This window comes from Aspergillus heteromorphus, assembly GCF_003184545.1.
Source record: "Aspergillus heteromorphus CBS 117.55 chromosome Unknown BO70scaffold_10, whole genome shotgun sequence".
NCBI classification, from domain to species: domain Eukaryota; kingdom Fungi; phylum Ascomycota; class Eurotiomycetes; order Eurotiales; family Aspergillaceae; genus Aspergillus; species Aspergillus heteromorphus.
Window position 1 is genome coordinate 320,659 of NW_020290415.1, and position 26,586 is coordinate 347,244.

At 54.2% G+C, this 26,586-nt stretch overlaps 11 protein-coding genes across 11 annotated transcripts; 6 read left to right on the forward strand and 5 right to left on the reverse strand.

Annotated features, from left to right (window-relative positions):
* Positions 1-382: 382 nt before the first annotated feature.
* Positions 383-1,907, forward strand: BO70DRAFT_361551 (phosphotransferase family protein). Its single transcript, XM_025543072.1, has one exon. The coding sequence runs from the start codon at positions 669-671 to the stop codon at positions 1,836-1,838; it is 1,170 nt and encodes a 389-aa protein (XP_025399876.1). The 5' UTR covers positions 383-668; the 3' UTR covers positions 1,839-1,907.
* A 2,382-nt stretch (positions 1,908-4,289) lies between these two features.
* Positions 4,290-6,688, forward strand: BO70DRAFT_386858 (asparagine synthetase B family protein; the record flags this gene model as incomplete). The annotated part of the gene is made up of 5 exons (XM_025545857.1): positions 4,290-4,464; positions 4,534-4,991; positions 5,047-5,130; positions 5,181-5,442; positions 5,511-6,688. The coding sequence occupies 5 exons, from the start codon at positions 4,290-4,292 to the stop codon at positions 6,686-6,688; spliced, it is 2,157 nt and encodes a 718-aa protein (XP_025399877.1).
* Positions 6,689-6,971: 283 nt separating this feature from the next.
* BO70DRAFT_335445 (sodium:solute symporter family protein) lies at positions 6,972-9,277 on the reverse strand (the record flags this gene model as incomplete). The annotated part of the gene is made up of 4 exons (XM_025541058.1): positions 8,880-9,277; positions 8,341-8,824; positions 7,943-8,285; positions 6,972-7,878 (listed from the first exon to the last, which is right to left on the reverse strand). The coding sequence occupies exons 1-4, from the start codon at positions 9,159-9,161 to the stop codon at positions 6,972-6,974; spliced, it is 2,016 nt and encodes a 671-aa protein (XP_025399878.1). The 5' UTR covers positions 9,162-9,277.
* Positions 9,278-9,337: 60 nt separating this feature from the next.
* On the reverse strand, positions 9,338-10,590 carry BO70DRAFT_313757 (lactam utilization protein lamb). The gene is made up of 2 exons (XM_025540255.1): positions 10,323-10,590; positions 9,338-10,259 (listed from the first exon to the last, which is right to left on the reverse strand). The coding sequence occupies exons 1-2, from the start codon at positions 10,448-10,450 to the stop codon at positions 9,623-9,625; spliced, it is 765 nt and encodes a 254-aa protein (XP_025399879.1). The 5' UTR covers positions 10,451-10,590; the 3' UTR covers positions 9,338-9,622.
* A 1,775-nt stretch (positions 10,591-12,365) lies between these two features.
* On the forward strand, positions 12,366-15,490 carry BO70DRAFT_428738 (uncharacterized protein; the record flags this gene model as incomplete). The annotated part of the gene is made up of 4 exons (XM_025548009.1): positions 12,366-12,534; positions 12,697-12,867; positions 12,922-14,874; positions 14,998-15,490. 4 exons carry the CDS (start codon positions 12,366-12,368, stop codon positions 15,150-15,152), a joined length of 2,448 nt encoding a protein of 815 aa, XP_025399880.1. The 3' UTR covers positions 15,153-15,490.
* Positions 15,491-17,265: 1,775 nt separating this feature from the next.
* BO70DRAFT_313762 (cupin domain-containing protein) lies at positions 17,266-17,939 on the forward strand (the record flags this gene model as incomplete). The annotated part of the gene is made up of 3 exons (XM_025540256.1): positions 17,266-17,363; positions 17,573-17,804; positions 17,856-17,939. 3 exons carry the CDS (start codon positions 17,266-17,268, stop codon positions 17,883-17,885), a joined length of 360 nt encoding a protein of 119 aa, XP_025399881.1. The 3' UTR covers positions 17,886-17,939.
* A 339-nt stretch (positions 17,940-18,278) lies between these two features.
* Positions 18,279-18,764, reverse strand: BO70DRAFT_361559 (uncharacterized protein). Its single transcript, XM_025543073.1, has one exon. The coding sequence runs from the start codon at positions 18,725-18,727 to the stop codon at positions 18,473-18,475; it is 255 nt and encodes an 84-aa protein (XP_025399882.1). The 5' UTR covers positions 18,728-18,764; the 3' UTR covers positions 18,279-18,472.
* Positions 18,765-19,385: 621 nt separating this feature from the next.
* BO70DRAFT_386864 (serine/threonine-protein kinase) lies at positions 19,386-21,396 on the forward strand (the record flags this gene model as incomplete). Its single annotated transcript, XM_025545858.1, has 2 exons — positions 19,386-19,959; positions 20,005-21,396. The coding sequence occupies 2 exons, from the start codon at positions 19,386-19,388 to the stop codon at positions 21,321-21,323; spliced, it is 1,893 nt and encodes a 630-aa protein (XP_025399883.1). The 3' UTR covers positions 21,324-21,396.
* Positions 21,397-21,741: 345 nt separating this feature from the next.
* Positions 21,742-22,558, reverse strand: BO70DRAFT_361562 (uncharacterized protein). The gene is made up of 4 exons (XM_025543074.1): positions 22,416-22,558; positions 22,008-22,297; positions 21,933-21,936; positions 21,742-21,873 (listed from the first exon to the last, which is right to left on the reverse strand). The coding sequence occupies exons 1-4, from the start codon at positions 22,428-22,430 to the stop codon at positions 21,787-21,789; spliced, it is 396 nt and encodes a 131-aa protein (XP_025399884.1). The 5' UTR covers positions 22,431-22,558; the 3' UTR covers positions 21,742-21,786.
* A 428-nt stretch (positions 22,559-22,986) lies between these two features.
* Positions 22,987-25,231, reverse strand: BO70DRAFT_335458 (ferric reductase family protein). The gene is made up of 2 exons (XM_025541059.1): positions 24,950-25,231; positions 22,987-24,904 (listed from the first exon to the last, which is right to left on the reverse strand). The coding sequence occupies exons 1-2, from the start codon at positions 25,105-25,107 to the stop codon at positions 23,056-23,058; spliced, it is 2,007 nt and encodes a 668-aa protein (XP_025399885.1). The 5' UTR covers positions 25,108-25,231; the 3' UTR covers positions 22,987-23,055.
* Positions 25,232-25,826: 595 nt separating this feature from the next.
* Positions 25,827-26,451, forward strand: BO70DRAFT_290543 (copper transporter family protein; the record flags this gene model as incomplete). The annotated part of the gene is made up of 2 exons (XM_025539357.1): positions 25,827-26,272; positions 26,337-26,451. 2 exons carry the CDS (start codon positions 25,827-25,829, stop codon positions 26,449-26,451), a joined length of 561 nt encoding a protein of 186 aa, XP_025399886.1.
* Between the last annotated feature and the right edge of the window lie 135 nt (positions 26,452-26,586).

Consider the following 26,586-nt stretch of genomic DNA (forward strand, 5'->3'; position numbering starts at 1 on the left):
ACCATCAAGTAAAACCAAGATAAGATCGCGTCAGATCGATCCGACGTCATAATATCCACCGCATCCCTGCCCTGCCCTTCCCGGCCGTTCTCCCGGTCTGGATCTGTATTGTGTATTCTCGGTATAGTGTACGGAAACCGGGGAGGGCGGCGGCTGGAAGTACGGTAAAGATGAATCTGAGGATAGCACCTGCCTGTAACCATCAAAACTGGTATCTATACTGGTGGTAATCTCCTTTTCTCCGGGGTTGTGATCCTGGGGAATTAATTCATCGGCGCTTATGTACGTGCGCTGGGTGTGACCGTATCAGGGTGGCGCCGGCGCTTAAACTGGGGGTTGCCTACAATCAATCTTCTGGAGGAAGCTAACCACCACGATTTGATTTATGTCTCATAGGAGAAAAAACGTCGGGCTGAGAGGGGAAAAGTGACACGCCACCTTGATTTGTATGATCGACGTCTCTGCCTGAATGATGTGACTGTGCATTGGACAAGGAAGGACAAAGGGTTCTCGGCATTGGTGTTTTGGTGACCCCTATTGATTGCTCCTGCCTTCCTACTTACCTAGTTACTCGTCTATACCAACCGGGAAATACGCTCACCTCAACCATAACGATCCCTGTCACATCCAATCAATATATTTCGGAATCCATCAAACCCAGACCAGCCATGCACCAACGCATGCAATTCGACGACACAGCATGGGAAAAAGGCGAAGAAATCTCCGAGAACTGGCTGCGTCGATTTCTAGACCCCGAGTTACTGAGACCCCTCGGGCGCTTTGTCTGGAGACACCATGAGCCCGACGAAGTGACCGAATTCGGGGCACTCAGCAAGGGCTTCTTCAACATCTGTGTGCGGATGAAGTACAGAGATGAGAGCTCCTCCATGATCCGATTCTCGCAGCCCGGGGTCTCGATGTTTCCCGAAGAGAAGATTCGCAATGAGGTCGCCGTGATGCGGTATATCCATGACCGGACGTCGATTCCTGTTCCATTTGTCTTGCATTGGGGAGCAGAGGGGCCGTCGAGGCTTGGTCCGTTCGTTCTGATGGAGTATATTGATCATGATGGGGATATGGTTGATGCTCTCAATACACCGGGTCTTGCGCTTGCAGACGCTCCGATTTTGGATCCACATATTGACGAAGAAAAGCTTGAGGAGCTTTATGGACAGCTGGCGGGTGTTTTGCTGCAGCTCTCCACTCTAGCTCTGCCTCGAATAGGCTCTCTTAACCAGGTGGATGACTTTACTTGGGAGGTGACACGCCGTCCCTTATCAGCTGGTATGAACGAGCTTGTCCGAGTAGGGACTCTGCCTCGATCCGAGCTCCCGAACCAGAACGCCACATTTGACTCGGCAGCGTCGTATTTTGAAGCCCTCGCTGAGCTCCATATCAAGCATCTGGTTCATCAGAGAAATGATGCGGTAGACTCTGCGAATGATTGCCGGCGAAAGTATGTTGCTAGACAGCTCTTCCGCAGACTCGCTAGGTGTGATAAACTTACAACTTCGGCACTCAAAAAACGGCCATTCTGCGTGTGGTGTGATGATTTCCGTCCAGCCAACGTTCTTGTGAAAGATTCCCAAATTGTTGGAGTCTTAGACTGGGAGTTTACCTATGCCGCTCCGGCAGAGTTCTCCTGTGCCCCGCCCTGGTGGCTTCTTATCGAAAAGCCCGAGTACTGGCCAGGAGGCTTGGACGATTGGACAAATGTCTTTGAAAAGCGCTTAGAGACTTTTCTCAGGGCCATGGCACAGACCAAATCTTTGCAAGGTAGGGCCAACGCGGATGGAACACACGGAACTGCCCAAGCTGCTGCAAATGGGGGACGTTAGACCTCGTCATAGCTGTCATTATAGTTGAAAGAATGTCGTGCATAAGGACCTTGAGGAAAGCCAACGGAGAAGTCCATGAATAAGGAGCCCTAGAAACTAGCAACCTCTCCGTTAATACCTTTCAATGGGAGGCCTGTGACAGGTACCTCACCCATTCAACAAACCAAGGGGAGCAAATAGCGGAAGTTCTATCTTCACCAATCCCGGATCCCGAAATCCCCTGCAAGGAGTCGACCGGCATCTGGGTCTACCAGTCAGCGGAAACATATCGAATAGCCACACGAAGGATATTGAATCCGTCGCTATTCCGCTCATTATCACCTGAGCATAAAAGGAAGCCAACAAAGCGAGCAGGCCCGGTAAATGCAAGCTCCTTGCGCACGATCCATAGTTGTGGGTATTCGTCAGGCAGAATATGACTGCATCGAAGAGCCGTATTCCGTTATAGATTTGACGAACAGGTAATTACCCGATATATCGAGGGGCAGAATATATTAGCAGTGGCAGCAAGCAATGATCTCGGAATATCTCATATCTCCAGTCCTATTGGCTGATCCAACGTTGAGCCGCGTCAGAGGTTTATAGGTAAATAATTGATTTGCTTGTGAAGGGATGTGCAATGCAATAGGATGATTGAGACCTCAAGAAGGCAAAATGACAATTGGAAGCGTGATGAGCTCTGCAGGATATCTTCAGTGAGCTCTCAGATTTCTTGCCTTGTACAACCTCATGGCGATACACGAATTGCCTCTGACCTCCAGATCAGCCCGCTTTAGCCACCTGCAGTTGATGGAGCCACCATATACGCGTCCAAAGTTATTCTGCTTCTCATGTGGGCATTCCTTGACTTCTTTCCCGGGAACATAGACCATGATAGCTCTGGTCTTCTCGATCAACTTAAGACGGCTGTTCTAGGCGCAGCAGAACCGTCAGACACATTTACCTCGAAAGCTGCTTCTCCCGCGATACGCTCAAAGAAACCAATCTTGTTGATGATCCAAGGTTCTCGGCTATCTTTCCATTGCTAGGTCTATTCATCCCTGTTGCATTTAGCTGATGATACCCAAGTGCTGGAACACTACTGTCGGATAGCGTTGGGCGAAACCCCGAGATACATCGGATCTGCAACTAACACTCGATCAACGATATGTTTGGACGCTAGCCAGGTGGGTATCGGATTGTGACGCAAGGGAGCAATACCATAGGCCATGTGCAAAGGCAAACACCCTAAACTATCGGGATATCGAGAACCGCAACTTTATTGAACATATCCCGCGATCTTCCGATACACTTTCCGGGAGATCATCCTGGAACCAGTGGAAAATGGCTCAATCAGAAGATCCAAGCTGGGACTGCTTGGTTCCGACCAAATACCTGGTTGGGATAGTGACTTGTCTGGCGTCATGTCTCACCGCTATGCTGAAATTCAAGCGCTTCAACCCCCTGCTTGAAATCCACTGGATGGAGCTCGGCAATGGCACTCGTCAGCTTTTGCTCTCCATTCATGTTTCCTGAGACGTACGTATTCTTCACGATGGCCTTTTCCTTGCTGATGGATGTAGACAAAAGTTCCTGATGAATCATCTCTCCACCCAAAAGAGGCTTCGATCCGAGATCTGTACCCCTCTAGCTGCCGTGCCTTCTGCAGAGTCGTAGGAGGAAGTAGTCCACCACAACTCATTCCTTGTCTGTTGTGAATATGGGTATTCCAAGCCTAGCCGAAAGTCTGCGTGACAGATTGATGATCATATCAATCCAGACAAGGTATATGGTGCTTTAGTCCGCGGCTAAGTGGGTTGGGAAGGGTTCGTTTGCTTCGGCCACTGATCCTCTGCAGCTTGTCAATAGTCTGATAGAGCTCTAAACGTACTAAATAGTCAGATACAATGACAAACTAACACTCTCATCACTGTCCGGGGTGTATACTCAACTACAATTCTGTTCTCGGACGTCGAGGACCGAAGTAAGCGGGCCACAAAAGCTTTAGTAGTCCGTGCTGCTCCCACTTTGCCTACCTCGTTGATAATATCACATAAACCATCAGATGAGCTACTTATGTGTCAACTTGGAATTGTCCCTGGCACAAGCCTGAAGCTCAAGATAGTCCTTGCGCTTTTTCTTTTTCTGGATCCCCCGCAAGGGACAACGTAAACACTCCGACATCGTAATGCCCGAGGTTAGACAACATGTCGCCGTTGTGCGACGACGTCCTGAGCTGATGGCGGGGTGGGCGTGTGGAGACAGCTGCAATCGAGTCAAATTCCGGTGAATGCTCCTGAAGAAATCACTAGGTTTCATTATCACCTTATTCCTTGCCATCTGCATTCGCCTCAGCCCACCCACTGGGCGAGCCTTCAGCTTTCCGAGTGGTATAAGAGAGATGGTCTCATCGCCGCTCAGGCTCCGAGTTTTCATCGAGACAGGCTAAACCAGCCATACATCAAGGTAGCAATGTGCGGATTGACAGCATTTCTTGCTCTCAGCGGGGGCCCCAACTGTCCAGGTTCAGAAGATGCTTCCAAAGAAGCTCCAGATCTGAGATCGCAGGTAGGAGAGAGTCTGGATCTGATCAAACACCGAGGTCCCGACGCGCGAGGACACTGGTTCAGCGGCGACAGGCGCGTGGGTAAGTCAGGAGGACGTTGCCTTCCCATGAAAGAGACCCCGCTCACACATGACCATCCTCAACCTCAAGGTCTCGGCCACGTCCGCCTCTCCATCATCGACCTCAGCCCAGCAGGAAACCAACCATTTCACAACACCGACGACACCATCCACGCCGTCGTAAACGGCGAGCTCTACGACGACGAGCGGATCCGGACCGAATTGGCAACGGAATACAAGTTCAAAAGCCAGTGTGACTGTGAAGTCGTCATCGCGCTATATCAGCGCTACGGGGAGTCTTTCCTGTCGCATTTGCGGGGCGAATTCGCCCTGGTGCTATGGGATGCAAAGCGGAAACTGTTCATCGCAGCCCGGGATCGGTATGGGATTAAGTCGCTTTACTATACAGTCGTAGATGGGCGATTGCTGGTCGCGACTGAGATGAAGTCTTTCTTGCCTTTTGGGTGGAGGCCGGAGTGGGATGTTGTGAGTCTTCAGGAAAAGGGGTGGATGTATGGGCCTGGGATGTTTTTTAAGGGTGTGTACAGGGTAGGTTCTTTGATTGTCTCGCGTCACAATTTGAGTATAGCTTATTTTTGTCTAGGTTAGACCTGGGCAGTATCTCGTTAGTCGGGGGTTTAATGAGGGTGAAGTCAGGACATATTGGGATCTCGACTATCCCTGCAAAGTGAGTGAGTGGCCCAGATATAAAGTGATCTTGGTTCTAACATGCCACAGCATGACGCTTACCCCGAATCCGAAGCCGATACAGTAGCCAGAGTGCGAGAGCTGTTACTGGAATCAGTACAGCTGCGACTCCGAGCAGATGTGGGCGTGGGAGTGTTCCTGAGCGGAGGACTAGACTCGTCCGCCATCGCAGGAATGACCGCCCATATAATGCAGCAAGGAGAAAGCCTGGGAGACGATTCGAGCGGGAATATTTCACGATTAAGCTGCTTCACGGTCCAATTTGACAAGGACAGCGGTTTCGACGAGTCAGGTACGAGCCCCCCCCCCCCCCCCCCCCCATACTAACAGCCCAGTTGCATTGCATCTAACAAGGGCCAGACATCGCACAACGTACAGCACAATGGCTCGGTGTAGACTTCCGCCCCGTCCACCTAGACGAAGAGACCATCGCCTCCCGACTCGAAGACACAGTCTGGCACACCGAAACACCCATCCCCGACGTCAACGGAATGGGGCGACTAGCACTCGCCGAGGCGGCCCACGCAGCAGGAAAGCGAGTGATTCTCACCGGCGAAGGCTCCGACGAGCACTTCGCCGGCTACGGGGATTTCCTATGGAGCTACCTCCTCGAACCAGATTACTCCTGGGCCTCAACCTCAGCCTCAGACGCCGCCATCTCCCAAACGACAGAAATGTGGAAAGCCGCCGACGAGATGGTCGCCCGGGGCGTCGCCGGTACGGTAATCAAATCCACCGACGCCAACGCCGCCGAAAAGCTCAACCAGAGCTCCATATTCCCCCGAATAGAATGGGTATACCAAATCCCCTTCGCGGAGTGGACATACAAACCCAAGCCCAAACCCAAGCCCAACTCCAATTCCAATTCCAATGCCACCACCACCCCCAGCGCCCCAGAAACCTCCTTCGCCGAAAGCTTCAGCTCCAAAGTCCTCGCAAACATAACCCAAAAATGGCACCCACTAAACTCCTCCCAATACCAATGGACCAAGTCCGTCCTAGCCAACTACATCCTGCGGTACCTAGGCGACAACATCGACATGGTCTATCAGATCGAGACACGAACACCCTTCCTGGACCACCATCTAACCAAATACGTGAACACAATCCCTCCCAGCCTGAAGATAAAATACGACCCTGTGAAGAGAAACTTCCGCGAAAAGTATATCCTGCGTGAGGCGATGAGGCCGTTTATTACGGACGAGGTGTATGAGCGGATGAAACAGCCTTATATTGGGCCTACGCGGTATAGGAAGGGTGGGGCGGTGCATGGGATCCTTGAGCGGTTGGTGACGGAGAGGAATGTTCAGGGATTGGGGTTTTTGGATTGGCCAAGGGTGAGGGAGAATTTGGTGAAGGCGTTTGGGGATGGGAATGGGGATGGGGATGGGGATCCGGTGTATTTTCGGAGTTCGTTGGTGGTGGCGCAGTTGGTTGTTTTGGGGAGGAGATTTGGTGTGAAAACAGTGGAGGGTTTTGAAAAGGAGGAGGAGGAGGAGGAGGGGGGGGTGACGAGTCGACTGAGAGGTTGTTTATAATCTCTGGATAGCCTTTCTCATGATATCCTTCATGGAGAATTATAAACACTAGCACCCTCATGCGACTAGGACCTAGGTGAAAGACACGTTGAGAAGGGCTGTAGTAGCTGAGAGATATATATAAGGAAGTGTTTTGATTGAGAATTATTTTGTATACTGTGCCTAAATGAAAAGTAACTAAGATTTCCGTCATGTATCTTAGTTGATGGATGAGATATGAGATGGACGGTAAAAATATATATAATAAACAGTCGTGGCGCCATTCCTCATACTGGATGTTCATTTAGGCACCCTCCCCTTTCACTCTCATCGAGAATCCTTTCTCGGATTCAGTATTGGCCCGATCCCCGAGATCATCGCCACCATCCTCACCAGCGTATGGAGCACCGTCTCCGTTAATCACCCTTTTCCCGGTTAGCAGTCTAACAAACGCTCTGATCGAGTCCCTCGCCTCCCAGACAGGCAACAGGGTGATCGTTCCCGCGGCAAAGAAAGCCCAAAGAAAGATGACAACAACCCAACCTTTGAAGAAGCCCTTTGAGAACACATACTCCGACGCATACATCGGGATAGGCCAGAGGATAAGAAACGCCAAAGTCAAGAAGACGCTCATCGCGATTGAGCGATTTCTCGCTGTAAGAAGAATCTTCTCGTTCTCGAGTTCATGCTGGATATCAACCTCCGATTCCGGCTGATCACTTTTAATCTGCGTCTTGAGAATCTCCCAATCAAAGTCCTCCGGGCCGAGGAACGTAATCAGCGGAGTAAGCACCAGTGGCCCACAAAGCGACATCATGTTCCCGGCCACGAGGGGTGGGTTCTCGCTGAGAGTGGTGATAGTGATGGTTCCGTATTCGGTGTAGGCTTTGAGGATCCAAGCCAGGATGCCTGCCGCAGAGGAGGCGAGGGGCGCGATCAACGCCGCGGTCTTAGATTGTTTCCGCCACATGATTGTGCATGCCATGGGGACGATTGCGGAGTCGACGAAGATACCGATGGCGGTGATCAGGAACGAGACGCTGAAGCCGGCGTGGTTAAATCCGACGGCCACACCGGCGGCGACGATGGCAAATATCGGGACGACCCAGTTGGAGAAGTGAATGAGTTGGCGGCCGCTCGCTGTGGGGTTGATGTAGGCTTGGTAGACGTTGTAGGTGAGGAGGGCGGTGGTGGCGACGGTTTCGGAGGACCTGGATGGGTTAGTGGGGTTGGGGCTTGGATGAGGGATGGATGTGGGATGGATGGGAGGGGTACATTGCGGAGGTCACGGCCATGAAGACCATCAGCATGATCGCCACGACGCCGCCTTTTCCCATTACTGCTAATGCCGCGTAGGGCATTGCCATGCCGGAGGAGACTTCGTAGGCATTCATTGTGTTCGGGTAGGTGGGCCATTGGGGGAGCTGTTCTGTTGCAGCGGCGAGAATGCCGTATGTTGATGCGAGAACGAAGGGGATGGTGAACCAGGAGAGACCTCCGAGGATGTAGCCGGCGGAGGTGCTGCGAGGATCGGCTGCGATGGCTTTCTGGAAGAGTTGGGAATCAACGGCAGCTGCGAAGCCAGCTCCGACGAAGACTAGACCGACGTACCCACCCTCTTTTTTGTGGTTGTTAGTTGACTTATTTGTACAGAGAAAGATGGTGTGATCTACCTGGGCTTTTCATGGTCAGGTACGATCCTTCAGCGTTGCCCGACACCGGGTGGAGGGCTGATGCTTCACGAAGCAGTTCCCACATCCTGTCAGAAGACCCTACCAGGTCTGATGTGGAGTAGACCACGAAGACAGACATCAGCATGATCACGTAGATGATCATGGTGTGTACCCAGTCAGTGACGAAGGTGGCCTTGATGCCTCCCATGAGGGTGTAGATGACCACCCCGATGGGGAATAGGAAGCAGCAGGCATTGCGGTCCACGCCTGTCATGACGGAGAACACGGTGGAGCCGCCGACGAGGAGGTTGACGGCGGAGATCAGCTGGTATACGAGCGAGTAGAGGGAAAACATGACGTGGACCGCGGTGCCATAGCGGACCTTTGCGACCTGAAGGAAAGTCTGCGCATTGGGAGCTCGGCGTTTCAGCTCGATGGCTGCGACTGAGAAGAGGAGAATCTGCACACAGGCTCCGGCTGCGTACTGGTAGATATCAGTGGCAGGAAGTAGAGGGTAGAGGGACTGGCAACTGACGTACCCAGTAAGGTCCCGAGACGCCGTAGGAGTAGCCGTAGGTGGTGGAGGTTAGCAAAGTGGCGGCGATGGTCCACGACGAAACAACCGCCGAGGCAGTCAGGCCAACCTTGACGGAGTGCCTGGCGGTCATGAACATCTCCGAGTCCTGCACCTCGTTCATGTACCGGCCGAGAAACCACGACACGCCCGACATGCCGATGGCAAAGGTCGCTCCAAGGCCAACAATGATACCATATCCCACGCCTTGACTAAGTGGCGGGGAGATTTGGAATGTTTCTGACATATTGTTCTGGTTGTTGGAGCTGCCGTGGGATAGCTCCCGCAGGTGTTGGGAAATCCATATGGAATTGAGCTTCTTTTTCTTACGGGGGGCGGACTATCTTATCTCAACGGCAGAGGGCCGCGATTTCACGCTACTTGAGTCGATGGAAGGCTGGCCATATCTCGAAAAGCAAGGGACGCAGCACCAGTGCACCACCACCACCCTTCGACCAGGTGGGATGCTTATCAGCTCACCATCACACACTAACAGCCCGGCTTTATCATGGATGATCGACACGCACGGGAGATCCTTACGCTATTGGACTCTGCTGTTGATGCGACTGACGGTAATCTGACGTTTCCGATAAGGATCCATGCCGCTATCCATTGGTCTATTGGCTTCCCAACTGCATAGTACTTCTGCCAGTCGTGGAAAATATGTGCTCTCATGGGCATCCTGTATCATGATTTTGGATATACTGCTTAGGCAAACCCATGAGCCTTGTTGAAGGCGTCAACCACCTCCCGGGTGGCTTTGACAATCTCCAAGCACCCCGGAGAGTCAGAATGGCAACAGATCGTGACAGGGTAGTTTCCCACAGCCATCTCGACGGTCGTGCCATCTACAGACGTCGCGGACGATTCTTCCACCTGTTGCCGGACATGGGCTTTGACGTCCTCGATCTTCCAGGGTTTCTTCTTCCGATCAATGACCAGGTTTCCATCGGCCCGGTACTTGACATCTCCAAACAACTCCGCCCAGAAGGGCACTCCGAGCTCTTTAGCAGCCTGCTCCATAAATGTTCCTCCAAGCCCTATTACCGGTACGCCTGGAGGGACTCCCTTTATGACAGCTCGGGCCACTTCCAAGTCCCGACACATCATACCGTAGAGGACTCCGTGCGGCTTTACGTGGTGCAGCGGCACGCCCTCCCGAGCCAGAAACCCCTGGAGCGCACCGACTTGATAGATGACGTTTGCGGTATGTTCCTCGGGGGATAGCTTTATTTCCCTTCTCCCGAATCCTTGTACGTCTGGAAGTCCGGGGTGTGCGCCAACGGTGATCCCGTGTTTCTTGCACAGGGCGATTGTTTCCATCATTATAAGGGGGTCACCGGCACTGGGATCATCGCTGGATGAGCTCGATGTTTGACCAAAGTAGAAGATGAGCAGTAGTACTCACTGGAAGCCGCAGGCCACATTGGCCTGGTCAATGAGGGGTATCAGCTCCTCATCGGGGCCGCATTTGAAGTTCCCGTAACCTTCTCCAAGGTCAACGTTGATGAAAGCCTTTGACCGAAGTGGTGGCATTGTGATATGTGATGTGTGGAGGAGATTCAAGGTCCTCTTGTCCGGGAAGGGCGCTGGTATAAGGAGGGGTGAAGTGAGCGACCGCGGTTAGGGGTGTTGATGATCCCATGGTTCTCATAAGTGGAGATACTGGAGGTGGGGGTATCCTTCTTATTGTTGGTGCGCTGCATGGGCCTAAAGTACCTGATTTTTAGGCATTGCTACATGATTAGCAGCAGCAAAATGATGGTCCTCCAGATACGACTAGCGCTCTGACTGGAAGGGATGGATAGTGTGCGGAGCAAGATGGGCCATCCCCTCACCTTGCCTTGTCGCCTTATCTCCGCATACCCGCGGTTTCAGGCCGAAGTCGGCCAGTCATTGAAAATGACATCAACACCAACAGTACTCCGTAGTATCTATCCTTAATGGAACCAATCCAGGCGGAACCATACGTCATCATCGAGGCCTATCCTGTCTCCTTTGTGCGGAGTATCAACCTCATGGATTAGGTAGCTCTGAGGAATGCCGCTATAGATGTCTGTCGTGGATACTGGATACTGGATAGGAACCCGCGCGGGTAAGCCGCCCGTCCGTATTGTTGGTTGGAGAAAGCTTAGGCGTTGCACCTGATACTCTTGTGCGACGGGGAGTCGCGCATAACGCCGGGATGCATCCGGTCGCCGACTATTACAGTTCGAAGCGAGGAAGAGAAGGCCGGACATTGGGACAAACACGAGGCCGACTGTCATCCCGGGGACCTGCTGGGATTGTGACTCGTGGATCTATCCGACAGCTGAAGGTATTGTCCAACCTGCGGTACAGGCGACGACCCTGTACAGCAGGCCTAGAACGCCAGCAGATTGGCAGAGCACCGGGTCGACTGACCACATTCCCTCTTGGACCTAGCCATGTGTGTTGTGGCCGTTCCATTGCAGCGGTGGTTGCGACGCCAATTGCATCGCAGTTCGGCGGTGCCGGGCTCTCTGTGCGACCCCTTGGAGCGGGCAACCGTGAAGAAGGGAGTCGGTGGTTGTACTGTACCTACAGGTCGGAGTAGTATTGCAGAGACGAAAGTGGGAGGAACAGGCCGGCGACGTGGTGTGCCTTACTTTGTACTTACCACAACCCGTGACGTCGAATGGGAATGCGGGGATTTCCCTCCTGTCGTCGAACCTCTCCGATCTTCTCGCTTCTTTCGCTCCGTCGTCCTCGACCGGCCTCTGGCCGTGGCGTTACCCACCCTATCATTGTTTCAGTTTCATTTCAATCTCATTCCATTTGCATGATTATGCTTCCGCGCCGGGAACCTCGCTGGACTCCTGGAGAACAGGATGTGCTTTCTTTTTCCATTTCCTGCGCCTGTCACTGGCTCTCAAAGGAGGGGCCCGCCCAATGTTTGCCTCGTCCCTCCCCTCACCCTCCCTCCCTCCATGACAGACGTACTAACTTATCATTGATTGCCCACTTGACAACTGCATGAAAGGGACGACGACGGCTCTAGCTCCAATCGCCATGGCCCCAATGGTGACCCGGCTTTTGCCTGAGCTCCTGCCTCGGATCGACGAATCCGCGTCGCACAACACGCACCAGCTGTCTCCGCAATCTGCTGCTCTAGTGCGACTCTTATCACCCTGATGCGCTTTCTCCTCACCCTCCGGGGCCGTCTCGGGACATTGAGTTATCTATCTCTCGCCCAGCGTCTCCTATCTATCTCCTCTGCGTCCCTGCCATCGAACACGAATCCAGGGTCTTATCTGGTTGGAAAACTCCCCAAGGAAACTATCCGATCGCCCTCCTCCCTCCCGTCTCTGACCCTTCACCTGACGGCGTGGTCTCCTTCCTGCCCCGGACTACCCGCCTGCTGCCTCTTCATCATTTCTATGACTACTTGCATGCTGGCGCGGTTCATGCCCTCCCAGTTTCCTCTTTTGGCATGGAAGACATCAAGATCCCCTCGCCGTCTGCTATTCTAGACACCCACCCCCCTCCCCCATCCTCCGGCGGGCTTTCCAAGCCGCCCCTCTCCCCTCAAAAGCCGACTGCAGGCCAGCCTGGCGCCTCCAGGGATCCTAACAAGCCCAAGCAGTCCAAGAGCCGTAACGGTACGGTATCATCAATTTTTTTTCATAAGCGTAAAAAGCATGCAGGAGACCGGGAAAGGAAATATATGGAAAAAAAGAGAAGCACGAGGGAAGATGGGAAGAGGGGCGCGAACGTTCTGTAATCCGCAGCGCGCTGACGTTCTTGTTGTTTTCACTCTCCAGGCTGCATCACTTGCAAGGCAAAACGACTGAAGTGTGACGAGTCCAAGCCCACCTGCCTCCAATGTAAGAAGCGAAATGTGGACTGTGGGGGGTACAAGAAGGACTTCAAATGGCGTCCATTCGAAGAAACCAATATTGGTGGCAAAACCACCGCTCCGAAAAACAAAAAAGGTGCACATTAATGGCAAGCAGTACTGTTTCTGAAACTGACGTGTGCATTGGCAGCTACCTCATTCCTCCCGGATGAAAAATCTAACGCAGATATGTCAACGTCTCCCACTTCAGAGCGTCGGCCAAAATGGCCCAAGTCTCAGCATGTCGCCTCCAGTCTGCCATCGTTAGGCTCAGAGGGCTTCATGGGCGCCTCGCACTTCACATCACGGCCGATTCCTACTTCCTCCAGGCACCCAAACCGACTTTCACTAAGCGATAAGGATCTCTTCATCCCTGCAGATGCACTCGGTGGCCATCTGACTCCAGGGAGCTTCGATGAAGATTTCTTTCCGCCGTCGCTGACGGATGTCTCATCTCAAGGTCACTCGTGGTTATCTGATGCACCATTACCCGTAGAGCTACTACCAGGAGCCGAGCACCCGTCGAAACACAGCCCAAGACGTGATCCTCCCAGACAGGGGAGCTTCAGCTTCGAAGCATTGATGGAGGGAGACGACGAGGATATCGAGGAGATCGTGAGAAAGTCCGATCGAAGCGAGGAAACCGGGCTTTTCGGGTTCGCGGAGATCGGCATGACCCCGCCCTCCCCGGACGCGAACATCCTGCCCAATATGTTAAAGGAGCCAGTGTTTGGCATCGCAAGCCCAGAGATGCTGGTTTTGCAGTTCGACCGAGTCACATGTGGAATATTATCCGTCAAGGATGGTGTCCATGAGAATCCATGGCGGACCTTGATCTGGCCCTTGGCCAAAGAAACCCCAGCCTTGTATCACGCCGTCTTTTCGCTCGCTGCTTTTCACTCGAGCAAGGAGATTCCTGCCCTGAGGGTTCATGGCGTGGATCATATGCGCCAGAGTATCGTCCACATGGTGCAGGATATCCAGAGCATGCGGGCCGATGCAGCGTTGGCCACGAGTCTGGCGCTCGCATTTGCCGACACCTGGGATCAGCACACTCAGACCTGCATCCAGCACCTGCGGGGAGCCAAGGCGTTGGTCTCACAGGTAGTGGGATTTGGACTGCAGAGCGGAATGTGTGGAGGTGACCTGAGTCGGGTTCGTTTCCTTTACAATACCTGGCTGTATATGGATGTGATCGCCCGCCTGACATCCCGTGAAGAAAGCGAAACTCCGGATGTCGACTTGCCCTTTTTGCAGCTTCCGCAGGATGTCGTGCACGATATTGATCCTTTGATGGGCTGCGCGACCACGCTGTTTCCGCTCATCAATCAAGTGGCTCGTTTGATCCAACGGGTTCGCAAGACTGAATCAAATTCCATCTCTCTTATCTCACAGGCCATCGAGCTGAAAAGGCTTGTCGAACAATGGCAGCCGCCCGAATTGTTCGAGCCCCCTGAGGATCCCTCTTCGGAAGTGCAGCATAGCATCCAAACGGCACATGCTTACCGCTGGGCGACACTCCTGTACCTTCACCAAGCCGTCCCCGAGATGCCATCCGAGCCGGCATCCGAGCTGGCCAAACGTGTCCTGATACTGCTGGCCACGGTCCCGGCCAGTTCTCGCACTCTGATCATTCAAATGTTTCCGCTACTAGCGGCCGGATGCGAGACGGAGCAAGAGGAGGACCGGCGCTGGGTGCTGGGCCGGTGGGAAGCGATCCAGACCCGCCTGATGCTGGGCTCAATAGACCGCTGCATTGAAGTGGTTCGCGAGGTGTGGGCTCGCCGGGATGCATTTGAGGGCGAGAAACAACGAAGACAGCTGCGTGGGGCCTCAGGACGTGCCGCCAATGTTACCGCGGAAGTGCTGGGGAACGATAGACTGTCTTACGCGAGCGTTGGACTAGGAGAACGAGTTGGAAATGGCTTCTACGCCAAAGAGCCGTGGAGAAGGAGCAACCAAGACGACTGGGTGTCTTCCAAGGGAGCCCTCGGAGGCGCACGACGGAGTTCCGCCATGGCACCTCTGGAAAATATCGAGTTTGAGAAGACGGTGCGCGGCAGCTTGCACTGGATCAACGTGATGCAGGAATGGGGATGGGAAGGTAGGCTCGATCTCTGTGCTTATGGTTCATTGCAAATTGTTTCATTGATTTTAATCGTACTTTTGAACGCCGGCTCATTCATACAGTGTTCCTGGGCTAGATATCTAGCGAGTCCGACATGAGCGATTCTTCATCGCGGGGCGCGTAAGGGCGACACGGTCGCTAAGGTTTCCTTCGAGGCGGGATTGGTCTCGCGGGGCATCCGGATTGTCGTGGCCTTTGGCAGTCCGTTCTTCGGAGTCATCCTCAGCCCGTACCGGCGGCTTGTTCTGGGCTAGATACGACCGAAGGGACGCCAGGTATGGCTCCAAGTCGCTCGTCATGGACACGGTCGCCATTGTCGCGAGGGCTGCAAGGGCTGCAAGGATTGCTCCGGAACCTGGACGCGAGCGAGGGTGCAGATAAAATGTTGCGAGGGATCTTCTTTCGACCGGGTGTCTTACAATCTGGACTTTTGGCATCAGCATGGCGTTCCGCGTTGAGTGCAGCGAATAATCACATTCTATACGGGACGACTCGATCGATCGCCTGAGTAGCCCCGGGGTTTTGTCTGGTAGCTTATGCTTATAGCGGTGCGTGCCGCGTCTGCTCGTATGTCGCTAGGGAAACTTGCTGGGTTTACAAGCAAAGCGGATGGCGCATGGGACAGGCGGAACGTGGGTATTGTATATTTAGGAGGTCGACTTCGGTCGGATGGGCGGAGCCGCTGTGGACAGTGAAGTACTTCCTTCGATCGGATACAACTGTCTACTAGGTGAGCGAGTCGCGGGAGAGCGTGAAGCTGCAGTTCAGAGCCGGAAGACTGTGGTGCCGCCTTGGAAGTTGAGGGGTCTCTGCGCGGGGAAGTTGGTGAACGAGATCTGCATTGGGGGGTGTTCTGGCGCGTGGAGGGGTCGGATTCTTGCTGCTTGGGCTGGTGTTCTAGCGGACCGGACAGGGTGCTTTTTCTTTTTTGGTTTTTGGTTCTCTCTTTTTTGTTTTGTTGTTGCTTCAGATTACGAGGAGGAGGGGTGGTGGGCGAGGACGCCGTCTTAAAGCCGGCAGGGAATCCGGAAACAGGCGAGGGTTAGCGGTTAGCCTGGTGGGGTGATTCGGATATTGCAGGATGAGGTTGGCGGGCGTGCATGGACTGGTTGGGTGGACTGGACTGGACCGGATTCGGACTGCATGGCGAGGACTGAGCTGATGTTGGTGGTGGTGTTAATGTTAGTAGTGTTAGTGTCGATGGAGGCGATAAGAGGCAGAAACAGGCGAAGATTCCCTGGCGGGGAGGCAGAGGGGAGGGTCGGGGTCAGAGGGCCGGAGGGTCGGAGGGGGTCGGAGGGGGTCGGAGGAGCGGTTTACAGTATCTATCTAGTAGATAGTAGACAGTATGTCCCAGATCAGTAGTTGCTCTCGCAGTCAGCACATCACAGAACCATCCATCCATGGATTGTCTAATCGGTTATCGATAACTCATCCACTGTCTATACCATCTCGACGGAATATCTACACCCCATGTGGAATAAAGAATAAGGAATATGGAATACGGGATGAAATACGGATAGAATGTCTAGCATCATCCATGTACCCGAACTCGAATTCCCCCCGTTTGGTCTGATAAGTAAGTAGGGTAGATCTCCGTAAGGTAAGTAAGGGCTGATAGACCCGCATCTCACCCAGGACCGGCTAACCCATCCGGGGAAAAGTATCCTGCCTGCCTGCCTGCCTGCTGCCACGCCCGGATGTATACTGGCAACGGACAGGAATGTCCATCCTGCCTCCCCTCACTAGATACTACCTATCTGTCTACCTACCTACCGACTTATCCAGGAGATAACTAGTCACTCTACCCCTCATTTGGAGATCGTGGATCTATCTCCGGAAACGGAGTGAGGGTGAGGGTGGGAGATGTTGCGTGCTGGGTAGATGCCTACTTAGGTAAGTCGGTAGGGAGGTAAGTGGGTGAGGGGGGGGGTGGTTATCTAGATATCCCACTACAGAAATCGGATCCGCGGGGTCTATCTACTGTGTGGACTGTAGTGTAGAGGGCAGGTTCTCCGCAGGACTGTAGCTTCGGTCCAGTACCAGCTCTACTTGACCTACCTACCTAGATAGGCAGGTACGGTCCTGTGTCAGACGAGGGGACAGGATCGAGGATCTACTTGCCTGCTATCTAACTATCAATCCTTCTATCTTCTATTCTTGTTCTATCGATGTGGGGAGGACGGATGTGGATGATATAAAGGCAGGTATGCCCGTCTGGCTGTTGGGTTCAATTGTTCAATTCAGTTTTTATCGCAATTAGTTGAGAGACTTGAGGTCGACCATATCATATCAATTACCTATATCTATTCAGAAGAGGCTCAGACAGTCACAGACGGTTAGTCAGAGACATTAACTAACTACACCATGGCCGTCGCATTCAAGTACCACGCCAAAGCGCAATCCACCTTCGAGCCACCGCTCATTGCGAATGAGAATGCCTTCTTGGGGGATGTGGATTCGAGGTATACTTCCCTCCTTTTTACTTTCCTTTTCTCTATCTTTTTTTTCTATTTTCTACGTCCTGGTTCATACCTTGCCTATGTATCTGCACTATACACTTTCTTTGTGTGTATGTTGTATGCATCCATGCTGTACACAAGGTGTCATATAGCATACATAGCACAGCAAAGTATAGACGGCACAGCTAACAGCCCGCCCCCCCACCTCCCAGTGACAGCTACAACCCCGATAAGCCCATGTCCGCCGGATTCTACCGGCTCGAGAAAGGCACCCCGCTGGTGTACGAGTACACCTACGACGAGATGAAGATCATCCTAGAAGGGAAGTTCGAGATCTCCGACGAGACGGGCCAGAAGGTGACGGCGACGCCGGGCGACGTGTTTCATTTCCCGAAGGGGACGAAGGTGACATTTACGACGCCGTCGTATGGGCTGGCATTTTACGTGAGTTTATCTTATTCCTTTGTTTGCAGGATGCTGACGGGGCGGTGGTAGACGGGACAACGGGCCAAGGGCGCTGCTTGAGACAGCCCAGTTTGGAGGGGATGGGAGGGGTAGATCTAGCCTGGATCAGCCTGGATCCAGGCAGTGGCATTGGCATTGGTGATGATGTAATGGATTTTTTTTTTCAATGGAGACCGAAGAAGTGAACACCGAAGAAGAGGGGGGGGGGGGGAAAGCTATCCGGCCGAGGCGGAGAGAATTCGCGCGTTTTTCAATATTTGGGCGTGGTGGACGGGATGAACCATGGTCCAAGGGTGGGATCTCCACCGGACTTGGGCGTTCCTTGGTTGTTTACGGGAGGTAAACAAAAGCAAGGCAGCTGTTATCGATAGTGACGGCCGGATAGTTTGGGTCCAATCTTGAATTTGAATTGCAATGACCAAGTCTGAAGAATGTGAAGGGTGCTGGCTGTAAAAAAAAAAAAGATGCGGGAGCCCGCGGAGAGATCTGGATAGCTGCATGTTAGCAGGAGAGTAGCGTCGAGAGTCTCCGATCCTCACTAGCAGTCCTGATTTGTGTACAGCCCTTGTCAACACCACAGAACTACTCCGGATCTGCCCCATGATCGGTCGATCTCGACTAGATTCGCGATTCTCGATACCCCTCGCCTAGCGGAAATGACGTGCAGGGACTCTGAGTGGTCTGGAGGATTGGCGAGAGACTCCATCAGCTGAGGAGACTCGCGATCTCCCAATCATCAGGCCTCGAGGGTGCCAGGAACGAGATTGACTCGGGGGCTGATCCTGGCAGCTTTCGCGACAGGAACCGGTCCGCGATGCAGATTGGATCGGAACAAGGGAGTTACCGCAGCAACGGGCACGGTGGACGAGAGGGAGGGGCAGCGAGAAGACGATCTGAGGCATCTCGTTGGTGGTTGAAGGAGTTGCAGGAGAGTTGAGGGGGAGGAGATGAGGTGTGGCTGGCGCAGTTGCGGCTCGCCTTTGCCTGGCCCCTTCCGGGAAGAACTTCACGGAGTATTCGCGCCGCAGTACCACCTCAACTTCCTTCCCTCTCTTCCTCTCTCTTCCTCTTCCTCCTTCTCTCTCTCTCTCTCTACTACTACTTCACTTCTTGACTCTTTCTTTTATTTGCCTCCTCCTCCTCCTCCCTCTCAGTACTTTTCCTTCCCCCCCCCCACCCCAGCTTCATTCCATCGGGCAACGACCGTGCGCAATCTCCCTGACTCGTCGGGTTGCCGTCGCCCTTCCTTGCGTCTCTCCATTCCTGCCCGAACAAAGCCATTTATCCCTCCCTCTCTCTCTTCACTCTCGTTGCTTTTTCCGCCTCGTTTTTGCTTTTGCCCTCTGTTTTGCATTTGCCTCGCCCCGTCTCGCGCCTCAACTCGTGCTTTATTTTCCTAGTCTCTTCCCTTCCCCCACTGATCTGACCGACCCTTCACCGTCGTCAGGCACTGGGTGGAATTGCGCCGAGTTGAGCGAGCTATCTGTCGGTGAATCGGTGAATCGGTGATCCGGTGAATCCAGTGCTTCTTCTACATTCTGCCCCAGGCAGCCAGTCCCCATGGCGCTCAACATCGACTCCTCCGATCGGTCGGGCTTCCGTCTCCCCAACCCCCCTCCCCTCCTCCACACGCGCACCGGAAATGAGTCCCTGGACCGCCCGTCAACCCCCGCCGAGAGCGGCTTCACCAGTCCGACGCAGACCCCCCAGGGCAGTCCCAGCAAGAATCGCATGCCGCCGGGCTCCATCGACCTGCCCAACGTGTTCGAGAAGGCATTGAAGCTGAACCCCACCTCGCCCACCAAGAGCACCTACAACCACTACAACCACCCCATGTTCGCGCCGCCGCGGAATGGCGAAGACTTCAACGAAAGCGTCATCCGGCAGCCCCCCGGCAGCCCCACGCGCAAATCCAACAAAGAAAACACCCCTCCCAACTCGACCCGACTAGGCAAGGATCTGGGCCCGAACCCCGCGGCAGCCGCCATCTCCCGTCACGAACCATACCAGCAACGAGATCGAGATCTCGAGAGCATCCAGCGCCGCCAGGTGCCCATGCGCGGGCTGACGCCGGAGGAGCTGGAGAAGCTGCAGAGCCCCCGCGTCAAGCGTCTGGTCAACGTGACCCAACTCTGTAGGTGTCAATCTTGCGATTTTGTTGTCTGTTGCTGACCGTCAGATTTCCTCGACCATTATTTCGACCTGCTGAGCTATGTGCACAATCGCCAGACCCGCCATTCCCAATTCCGCGCTGCCTGCCCTGAACCGCCTGCGACTCCCATGGAGGAATACGAGCCCGCGCTGCTGAAATATCTGGGGCGGGAACGGGCCCACCTTCGCAAGCGCCGCACCCGGCTCCGCCAGCACGATTTCCAGATCCTGACACAAGTGGGCCAGGGCGGATACGGACAGGTGTATCTGGCGCAGAAAAAGGACACGCGGGAGGTGTGCGCACTGAAGGTCATGAGCAAGAAGCTGCTGTTCAAACTGGACGAAATCCGCCATATCCTCACCGAGCGCGACATTCTGACGGCCGCCAAGAGCGAGTGGCTGGTCAAGCTGTTGTACGCGTTCCAGGACGATGACCAGATCTACCTGGCGATGGAATACGTGCCTGGTGGTGATTTCCGCACGCTACTGAACAACACCGGAGTCCTGCATAACCGTCACGCGCGATTCTATGTGGCGGAGATGTTCAGCTGCATCGATGCGCTGCACGCGCTGGGCTACATCCATCGAGACTTGAAGCCGGAGAACTTCCTCATCGACTCGACCGGGCACGTGAAGCTGACAGACTTTGGCCTGGCGGCGGGCATGTTGAACCCGGGCAAGATCGAGTCCATGCGAGTGAAGCTGGAGGAAGTTGGCAGAACCCCCGTGCCTTTCGGTCGGCCCATGGAACAGCGCACGGTGGCAGAGCGTCGGCAGGGATACCGCTCGCTGCGGGAGCGACAGGTGAACTACGCCAAGTCTATCGTGGGATCGCCTGACTACATGGCGCCGGAGGTGCTCAAAGGCGAGGAGTATGATTTCACGGTGGACTACTGGAGCCTGGGGTGCATGCTGTTCGAGGCGCTGGCCGGATACCCGCCGTTCGCGGGCGCGACGGTGGACGAGACGTGGCAGAACCTGAAGAACTGGCAGAAAGTGCTGCGCAAGCCGGTGTACGAGGACCCGAACTACTTCCTGTCGCGGCGCACGTGGGACCTGATCACGAAGCTGGTGGCGTCGAAGGAGCGGCGGTTCCGCAACATCCAGGAGATCCACGCGCACGACTATTTCAGCGAGGTTGACTTTGGGCACCTGCGCGAGCAGCGGGCGCCGTTCGTGCCGGAGCTGGATTCGGAGACGGACGCGGGCTACTTTGACGACTTCACCAATGAGGCGGACATGGCCAAGTACAAGGAGGTGCATGATAAGCAGCGCGCGCTGGAGGACATGGCGGAGCGGGATGACAAGATGAGCAAGGGGCTGTTCGTAGGGTTTACATTTCGGTAAGTCAGCCGTTTACCCTATCCGTTTCTCCCCTATATATGTGGTCATTCTGACGATACAGACACCGCAAACCGGCGATGGACGTGGGCCGCGGCTCGCCGCGCAAGCCGATCGCGACGGATGGGTCTTTCGGGACGATGTTTTAGGTTGGGTTCTTCACACGAGCTGGCTCGTGATGTTAGCGAGTATGATTTTAATGGTATGCATGAGGGTATGGTGTATGATACAGGTTGTAGTCTGCTACTGGCTAATGGTTCCCGATTGCTGTGATCCGGTATCGTATTGTAGTCGATAGACATCTGAGTATGTGAGGTTCATCCATCTTCTGACTGTTGTCATCCTATTCATCCAGAGTCCATCTGGATCCATCTGAGTCCATGATGACAGTCCGTCCTATCAGTACTATTCTGTCCATTCTGTACCCATCTCCCCAACCCAACCCAGTCACCAAAGACAGTCTCAGTCTCTAGTTCTGGTTAATCTGCTGCACCATCTTCAAGATCTCCGACTCATTATCGCCCACCACAGCCTGTCCACTCGTCCAATCGACCGTCTACCCAACCAGAAGAAAAAAAAAAAACACATTAGCAAATCCCACCCCTGCCCAAATACCCTCCTTTCTCAGGAAAATTAACTTACAATCGGCCGAATAAAGCTCCCTTCGGGATCAATCTTAAACCTCTTCACCGCATCCTCCACATCCTTGGCCCCCTCACCACCTCCGCGACACTGTATCTGGCGCCGCGGTCCAACGTCCCCGCCCCGGCAGGGTTACCCGTCACATAGTCGAGGATATTGCGTAGCTGATCGGTAGTCGGCGGGGCGGTGGTCACCTCGAGCTGGAATTCGCCGCGGGAGGAGGCCGGCGCGTTGGCAGATTGGGATAGTGTCAGGGCGTGGGTCAGCGTGCGGTGCGCGGTTTTGCTGCTTGGTAGGCTGGGGGTGTGGAAGAGGGTTATGGGGTCGAGGGTTTTGGCCTGTTTGTTTGTTGTTATTGTTAGTGAGGGGTGGTTTGGGGGATGGAGAGGGGATGGGGGGGGGTTTGGAGTCCAGCATTGGGATTGATTGCTATTGGGATTGGGATTGAGGACGTACGAAGCGGAAGACCATCCTGGCGATTTATATGCGTAGAACGGGATAAGGATACAGTAACTTCAATTCAACAAAAGTGAGATTATTTGGGTATGTATGGTATAGTGGTGATGTTGGATGAATGAATTCGATCAAGTGATTGCTGGATAGTAGCTGCAGTCCTCCGGGTGGGTGGTTGCGGGTGGTTGGTCGTGGTTGGTGATTACGTCATTCGGGCTGGGTTGAGTCATCTTGGCTTTTCCTTTTTGGGACCCCGGCTACAGACTAGATTACTGCAATCTAACTAATTATACCTGGTTAGGATTTATTCTTAGTGTCTTGTTTAGTGTAGAGGGTCAGTTTATTGTGTGTTGGGGGAGGATTGGGTGATATTAATAAGTTGGGATGTGAGACAGTGGTGCGTCAAGAGAAACAATGATAATGATATTACTAGAGATAGACTTATTTATTTTTAGATAGAAAAGGTGACCTTCCTAGCTGGAAAGACGTTGGCAGATCAAAAAGACCATTCGGCTTAAAAGGTGTCCAGACACCTATTAGTAGTCCATGGATATAGCTCCGTTCTCTGACATAGAAATCATCCACATCCAGATTATTGTTACAATCTATCATTCACAAGCCATCAATCATAATCATGATACTACTACCACCCAAACTGCTCATCATGCAGATATACCCCCTGCGCTCCCGTCCCCTTATGTACCGCCCGCTCATCACTCAGATACACCACGCTGCGCCGCACATCATCCGAAAGACCCCGTGGCCCGCAAACCACCACCGCGCTCTCGCCCTCCGCCTTCTCCAGGACTTTGCGGATAACTGTGCGGGCGTGCGGGCGACCAGACAGGACAGTGAGCTGAGGGAGGGACTTGGTATCTGACTCTGACACAATTGCAGGCGCTGCATGGCCGGAGCAAGTGCATTGCGTTTCCCTGATGGCATCCTCATCCTCGATAGCCGTCGTGCAGCAGCACGTTCCATCCACCCCGCAGCCACCCACCGAGACGGAGTCCTTTTCCTCGGCTGTGGGTTTCTCAGAGGTCTTTTCGTCGACTTCCGGGCTATCTGGTATGGTTGTCTGCGGTACAGCGCAGAGATTACTCTGGGCTGGTTGCTCCAGCTTCTCGTCGCAGGTGATGTAGATGCTGAGTTCGATCTCTCGGACGAGATCCGGGTTGGCGAGCTTGCATTGTTCGATATCTGCCAGAGCGGACTGCAGCTGTCGCTCGAACCAGCCGAGCTGAGTGCGCGACTTGACGACCCAAACGAACCGGATGCGCTTGGTTGCCGCGAGCTGCGTGGACTGTCCTGTCTGCTCTGTCCTCCATCTGGCAACGATGTCCCGCAGACAGGGCATGGTGAAGGTTACGCCCATCCCGCCAGCAAGGAGGATCACGCTGTCGAATTGCTCGAGGGGTCTCATGCGTCCGTAGGGCCCTTCGATGAAGACCGTCCGCGTCTGGTTTCTGGGTGTATCTCTATCTCCGGACCCGAGGATATCGTGGTGCTTCGACGCGTATCGGAAGAAGCGTCGCGTGCCGCCTTTTTCGGCCCGGACGTACAATTCTAGTTTGTTGTCTTCGGGGAGGGATGAGATAGTGAAAGGGTGGCTTTGCAGAGGCGCGATAGAATGGCAAGTAAGAAAAATATGCTGTCCGGCCTTCCATCGTAGTCTGGGATTCTCCACAGTGATCCGGGTGGCGTTTCCAGGCAGCGGCGTGAAAGTCGCACGGTTAGCCCAGAGGCCGGTGGTGCCCTTTGAGCGGTGGAATATCGATAGATTGATGTACGTCGCCCACAGGTACCGCGCGACCCGGTCGAAGACGAGAAATCCAATGGGAATCCACACCCACACCTTGACTTCATCCGGTGCATGGAGCCACACGGCTGCGATGAACCCGACGAAGGTAACGAGATGCTGCAGCACAAAGAACTCGTACCCCAACCGTCGGATGGGTGCTGCGGAGGTGATAACGATGAAAGTCAGGATGATCCATGCCGCGAACCCCCGCGTCGCCAGGGTATAAGTCCTCAGCTCGTACGTGATATACTTGTAGCGCCCCCAGTCGCGGAACCAGAAGCCCATGTGGATGGTCGCGGTGAGCCACAGCGTCCGGGCCGTCCAGCGGTGGAACCAGTTCAGGCGCTCATAGCTCATGCCCACCAGGATACCGATGAGGTTCTGTCTCCCCGCCAGCAGGAAGATCAGGGGCAGCTGCGCAATGGTGATGAATCCGGTGCGGTAGCCCACGTCTTCCCATTTCCATTGGTTGGTGGAATCCAGCTTGTAGAAGCAGAAGACGAGCACGACGACGAGGTTCGCCAGGATGATGGCCACGGGGCCCAGCGGAGCAAAGTGATATGTGCGGCCGTGGAGGGATACCGGAGGCAGGGTTGCGTAGCTGGCTTCGCGGACTATTGCCGTGAGAGTGGCATATGTGCTGAAGAAGAGCGATTTGGGTTTGGAGGGGGTCAAGGATGAGTCCCGTAGCCTGGCCGCGTGAGTATTGGAGCTGTATAGATGGGTTATCTCTTACCTCTGGCGGGCAAGGAGCCGGTTGAGGATGTTGACGACCGTCCCCGCAGCAATGGCACTGCCTACCACGGCCCAGTACATTTTCTGGAGGTAGAAGAGGCCCGGGACGCCATCGCCCATGGACATGTCGCCCATGCCGGACATGGACATGCCATCCATGTTGTATACAGGCGATGTTTGTACTGCAGCAGATCAATTGGAGAGTGTTAGGAGATCATGACGGTGTCTGGACTGGACTGGACAGGAACAGTTTGTTCGAGGAAAATGCGAAGGGAAGTATATCCCCTCCCCGACCAAAAGCAAGCCGTTCACAGTCATGGTGCATCATGCATAGTGTATAGCAGATGGTTTCATCCCCGGCGCGGCGGCGTAGTAATAATGTGCTCAACTCCACCCCAACTGCGCGATGCTTTCGGAGCCGGGCGCGCGCTGATTGGCCAGTGGGCGGGAAATGTGCTCAAGGGGCGGCGGCGGCCAACCAGCGCGGCCCAAAATGTGCTCTAGCGTCGGCTTGGCGGGGCCAGCGTCGATGATGCGCTCCGTCCGAGTCCTTTAAAGATCCAGTCGTTCCGTCATGACAGCCGTCAAGCGTTCATGTGTCGCATGCTTTGATGTCGCCTTGGCTCCTTGCGTCTTGCTGCGTCTGCGTTCTATCTTTACCTCGTCCATTGATTCTATTCCCGTGGTGAATCGGTCGGTCGCATACATAAATAACATCGATCGCATCCCGTCTACAACCCAACCCGAAACTGTCCACTTAAACACACCAGCTCAACAAAGGAGATACCCACCCCACCACCGCCACCATGGACATGAGCAGCATGAGCGACATGGACATGAGCACAACCGCTACCTCCGCCTCCAGCACATCCATGGCCATGGCGACCTCCACATCCACCTCCATGTCCTCAATGTCCACCTCCATGACCATGAACATGGTCTTCACAAACACCCACACCACCCCCCTCTTCTCCACACAATGGACCCCCACAACCAGCGGCTCCTACGCCGGCACCTGCGTCTTCCTCATCATCCTAGCGATCCTCGCGCGGGTGCTCGTGGCCTTCAAAGCCCTAATGGAGCGACACTGGCTCGACGCGCACCTCAACCGTCGGTACGTCGCGGTGGCGGGCAAATCGCCCGAGGCCGGGCGCATCGACACGGACCCGGAGGCCAAAGTGGCCAGCTTGGTGACCGCGCAGGGTGTTGAGGAGAAGGTCCGCGTCGTGCGGACCGTCACACACGCCCCGCTGCCGTGGCGGTTTAGTGTGGATTTACCTCGTGCGTTGATCTTTTTGGTGATTACAGGGGTATCATATTTATTGTATGTATTTCCCGTTCTGTTACTAGGGATTTCCAGCTGTGGACTGTTGCTAACAAGTAACCAGGATGTTGGCCGTCATGACCATGAACGTGGGGTATTTCTGCTCTGTCCTGACCGGGGCGTTTCTGGGGGAGTTGGCCGTGGGGCGGTTCATTCAGTGGAACGAGCATGGACATTAGTCTTCCTTCTTCCTTCTTCCTTGCTTTCCAATCTTTACGGACCTCTGAGGCGCTGTTTTGGCTAGGTGTTGGTTGGCGTTGTGTTGCGTCCCTGCTGGCTGGGACTGCTCTTTCCTGTCATTTTCATTCTCTTTT

What these genes read in the sequence shown, in the direction of transcription:
- BO70DRAFT_335458 (XM_025541059.1), bottom strand. Translation starts at nt 25,107, where the DNA reads ATGGATGGCATGTCCATGTCCGGCATGGGCGACATGTCCATGGGCGAT. An exon ending in CGGCTCCTTGCCCGCCAGAG is followed by an intron (nt 24,905 to 24,949) that starts GTAAGAGATAAC and finishes TCACGCGGCCAG; the next exon opens with GCTACGGGACTCATCCTTGA.
- BO70DRAFT_313757 (XM_025540255.1), bottom strand. Translation starts at nt 10,450, where the DNA reads ATGCCACCACTTCGGTCAAAGGCTTTCATCAACGTTGACCTTGGAGAA. An exon ending in AATGTGGCCTGCGGCTTCCA is followed by an intron (nt 10,260 to 10,322) that starts GTGAGTACTACT and finishes CGATGATCCCAG; the next exon opens with TGCCGGTGACCCCCTTATAA.
- BO70DRAFT_361551 (XM_025543072.1), top strand. Translation starts at nt 669, where the DNA reads ATGCACCAACGCATGCAATTCGACGACACAGCATGGGAAAAAGGCGAA.
- BO70DRAFT_361559 (XM_025543073.1), bottom strand. Translation starts at nt 18,727, where the DNA reads ATGCCTCAGATCGTCTTCTCGCTGCCCCTCCCTCTCGTCCACCGTGCC.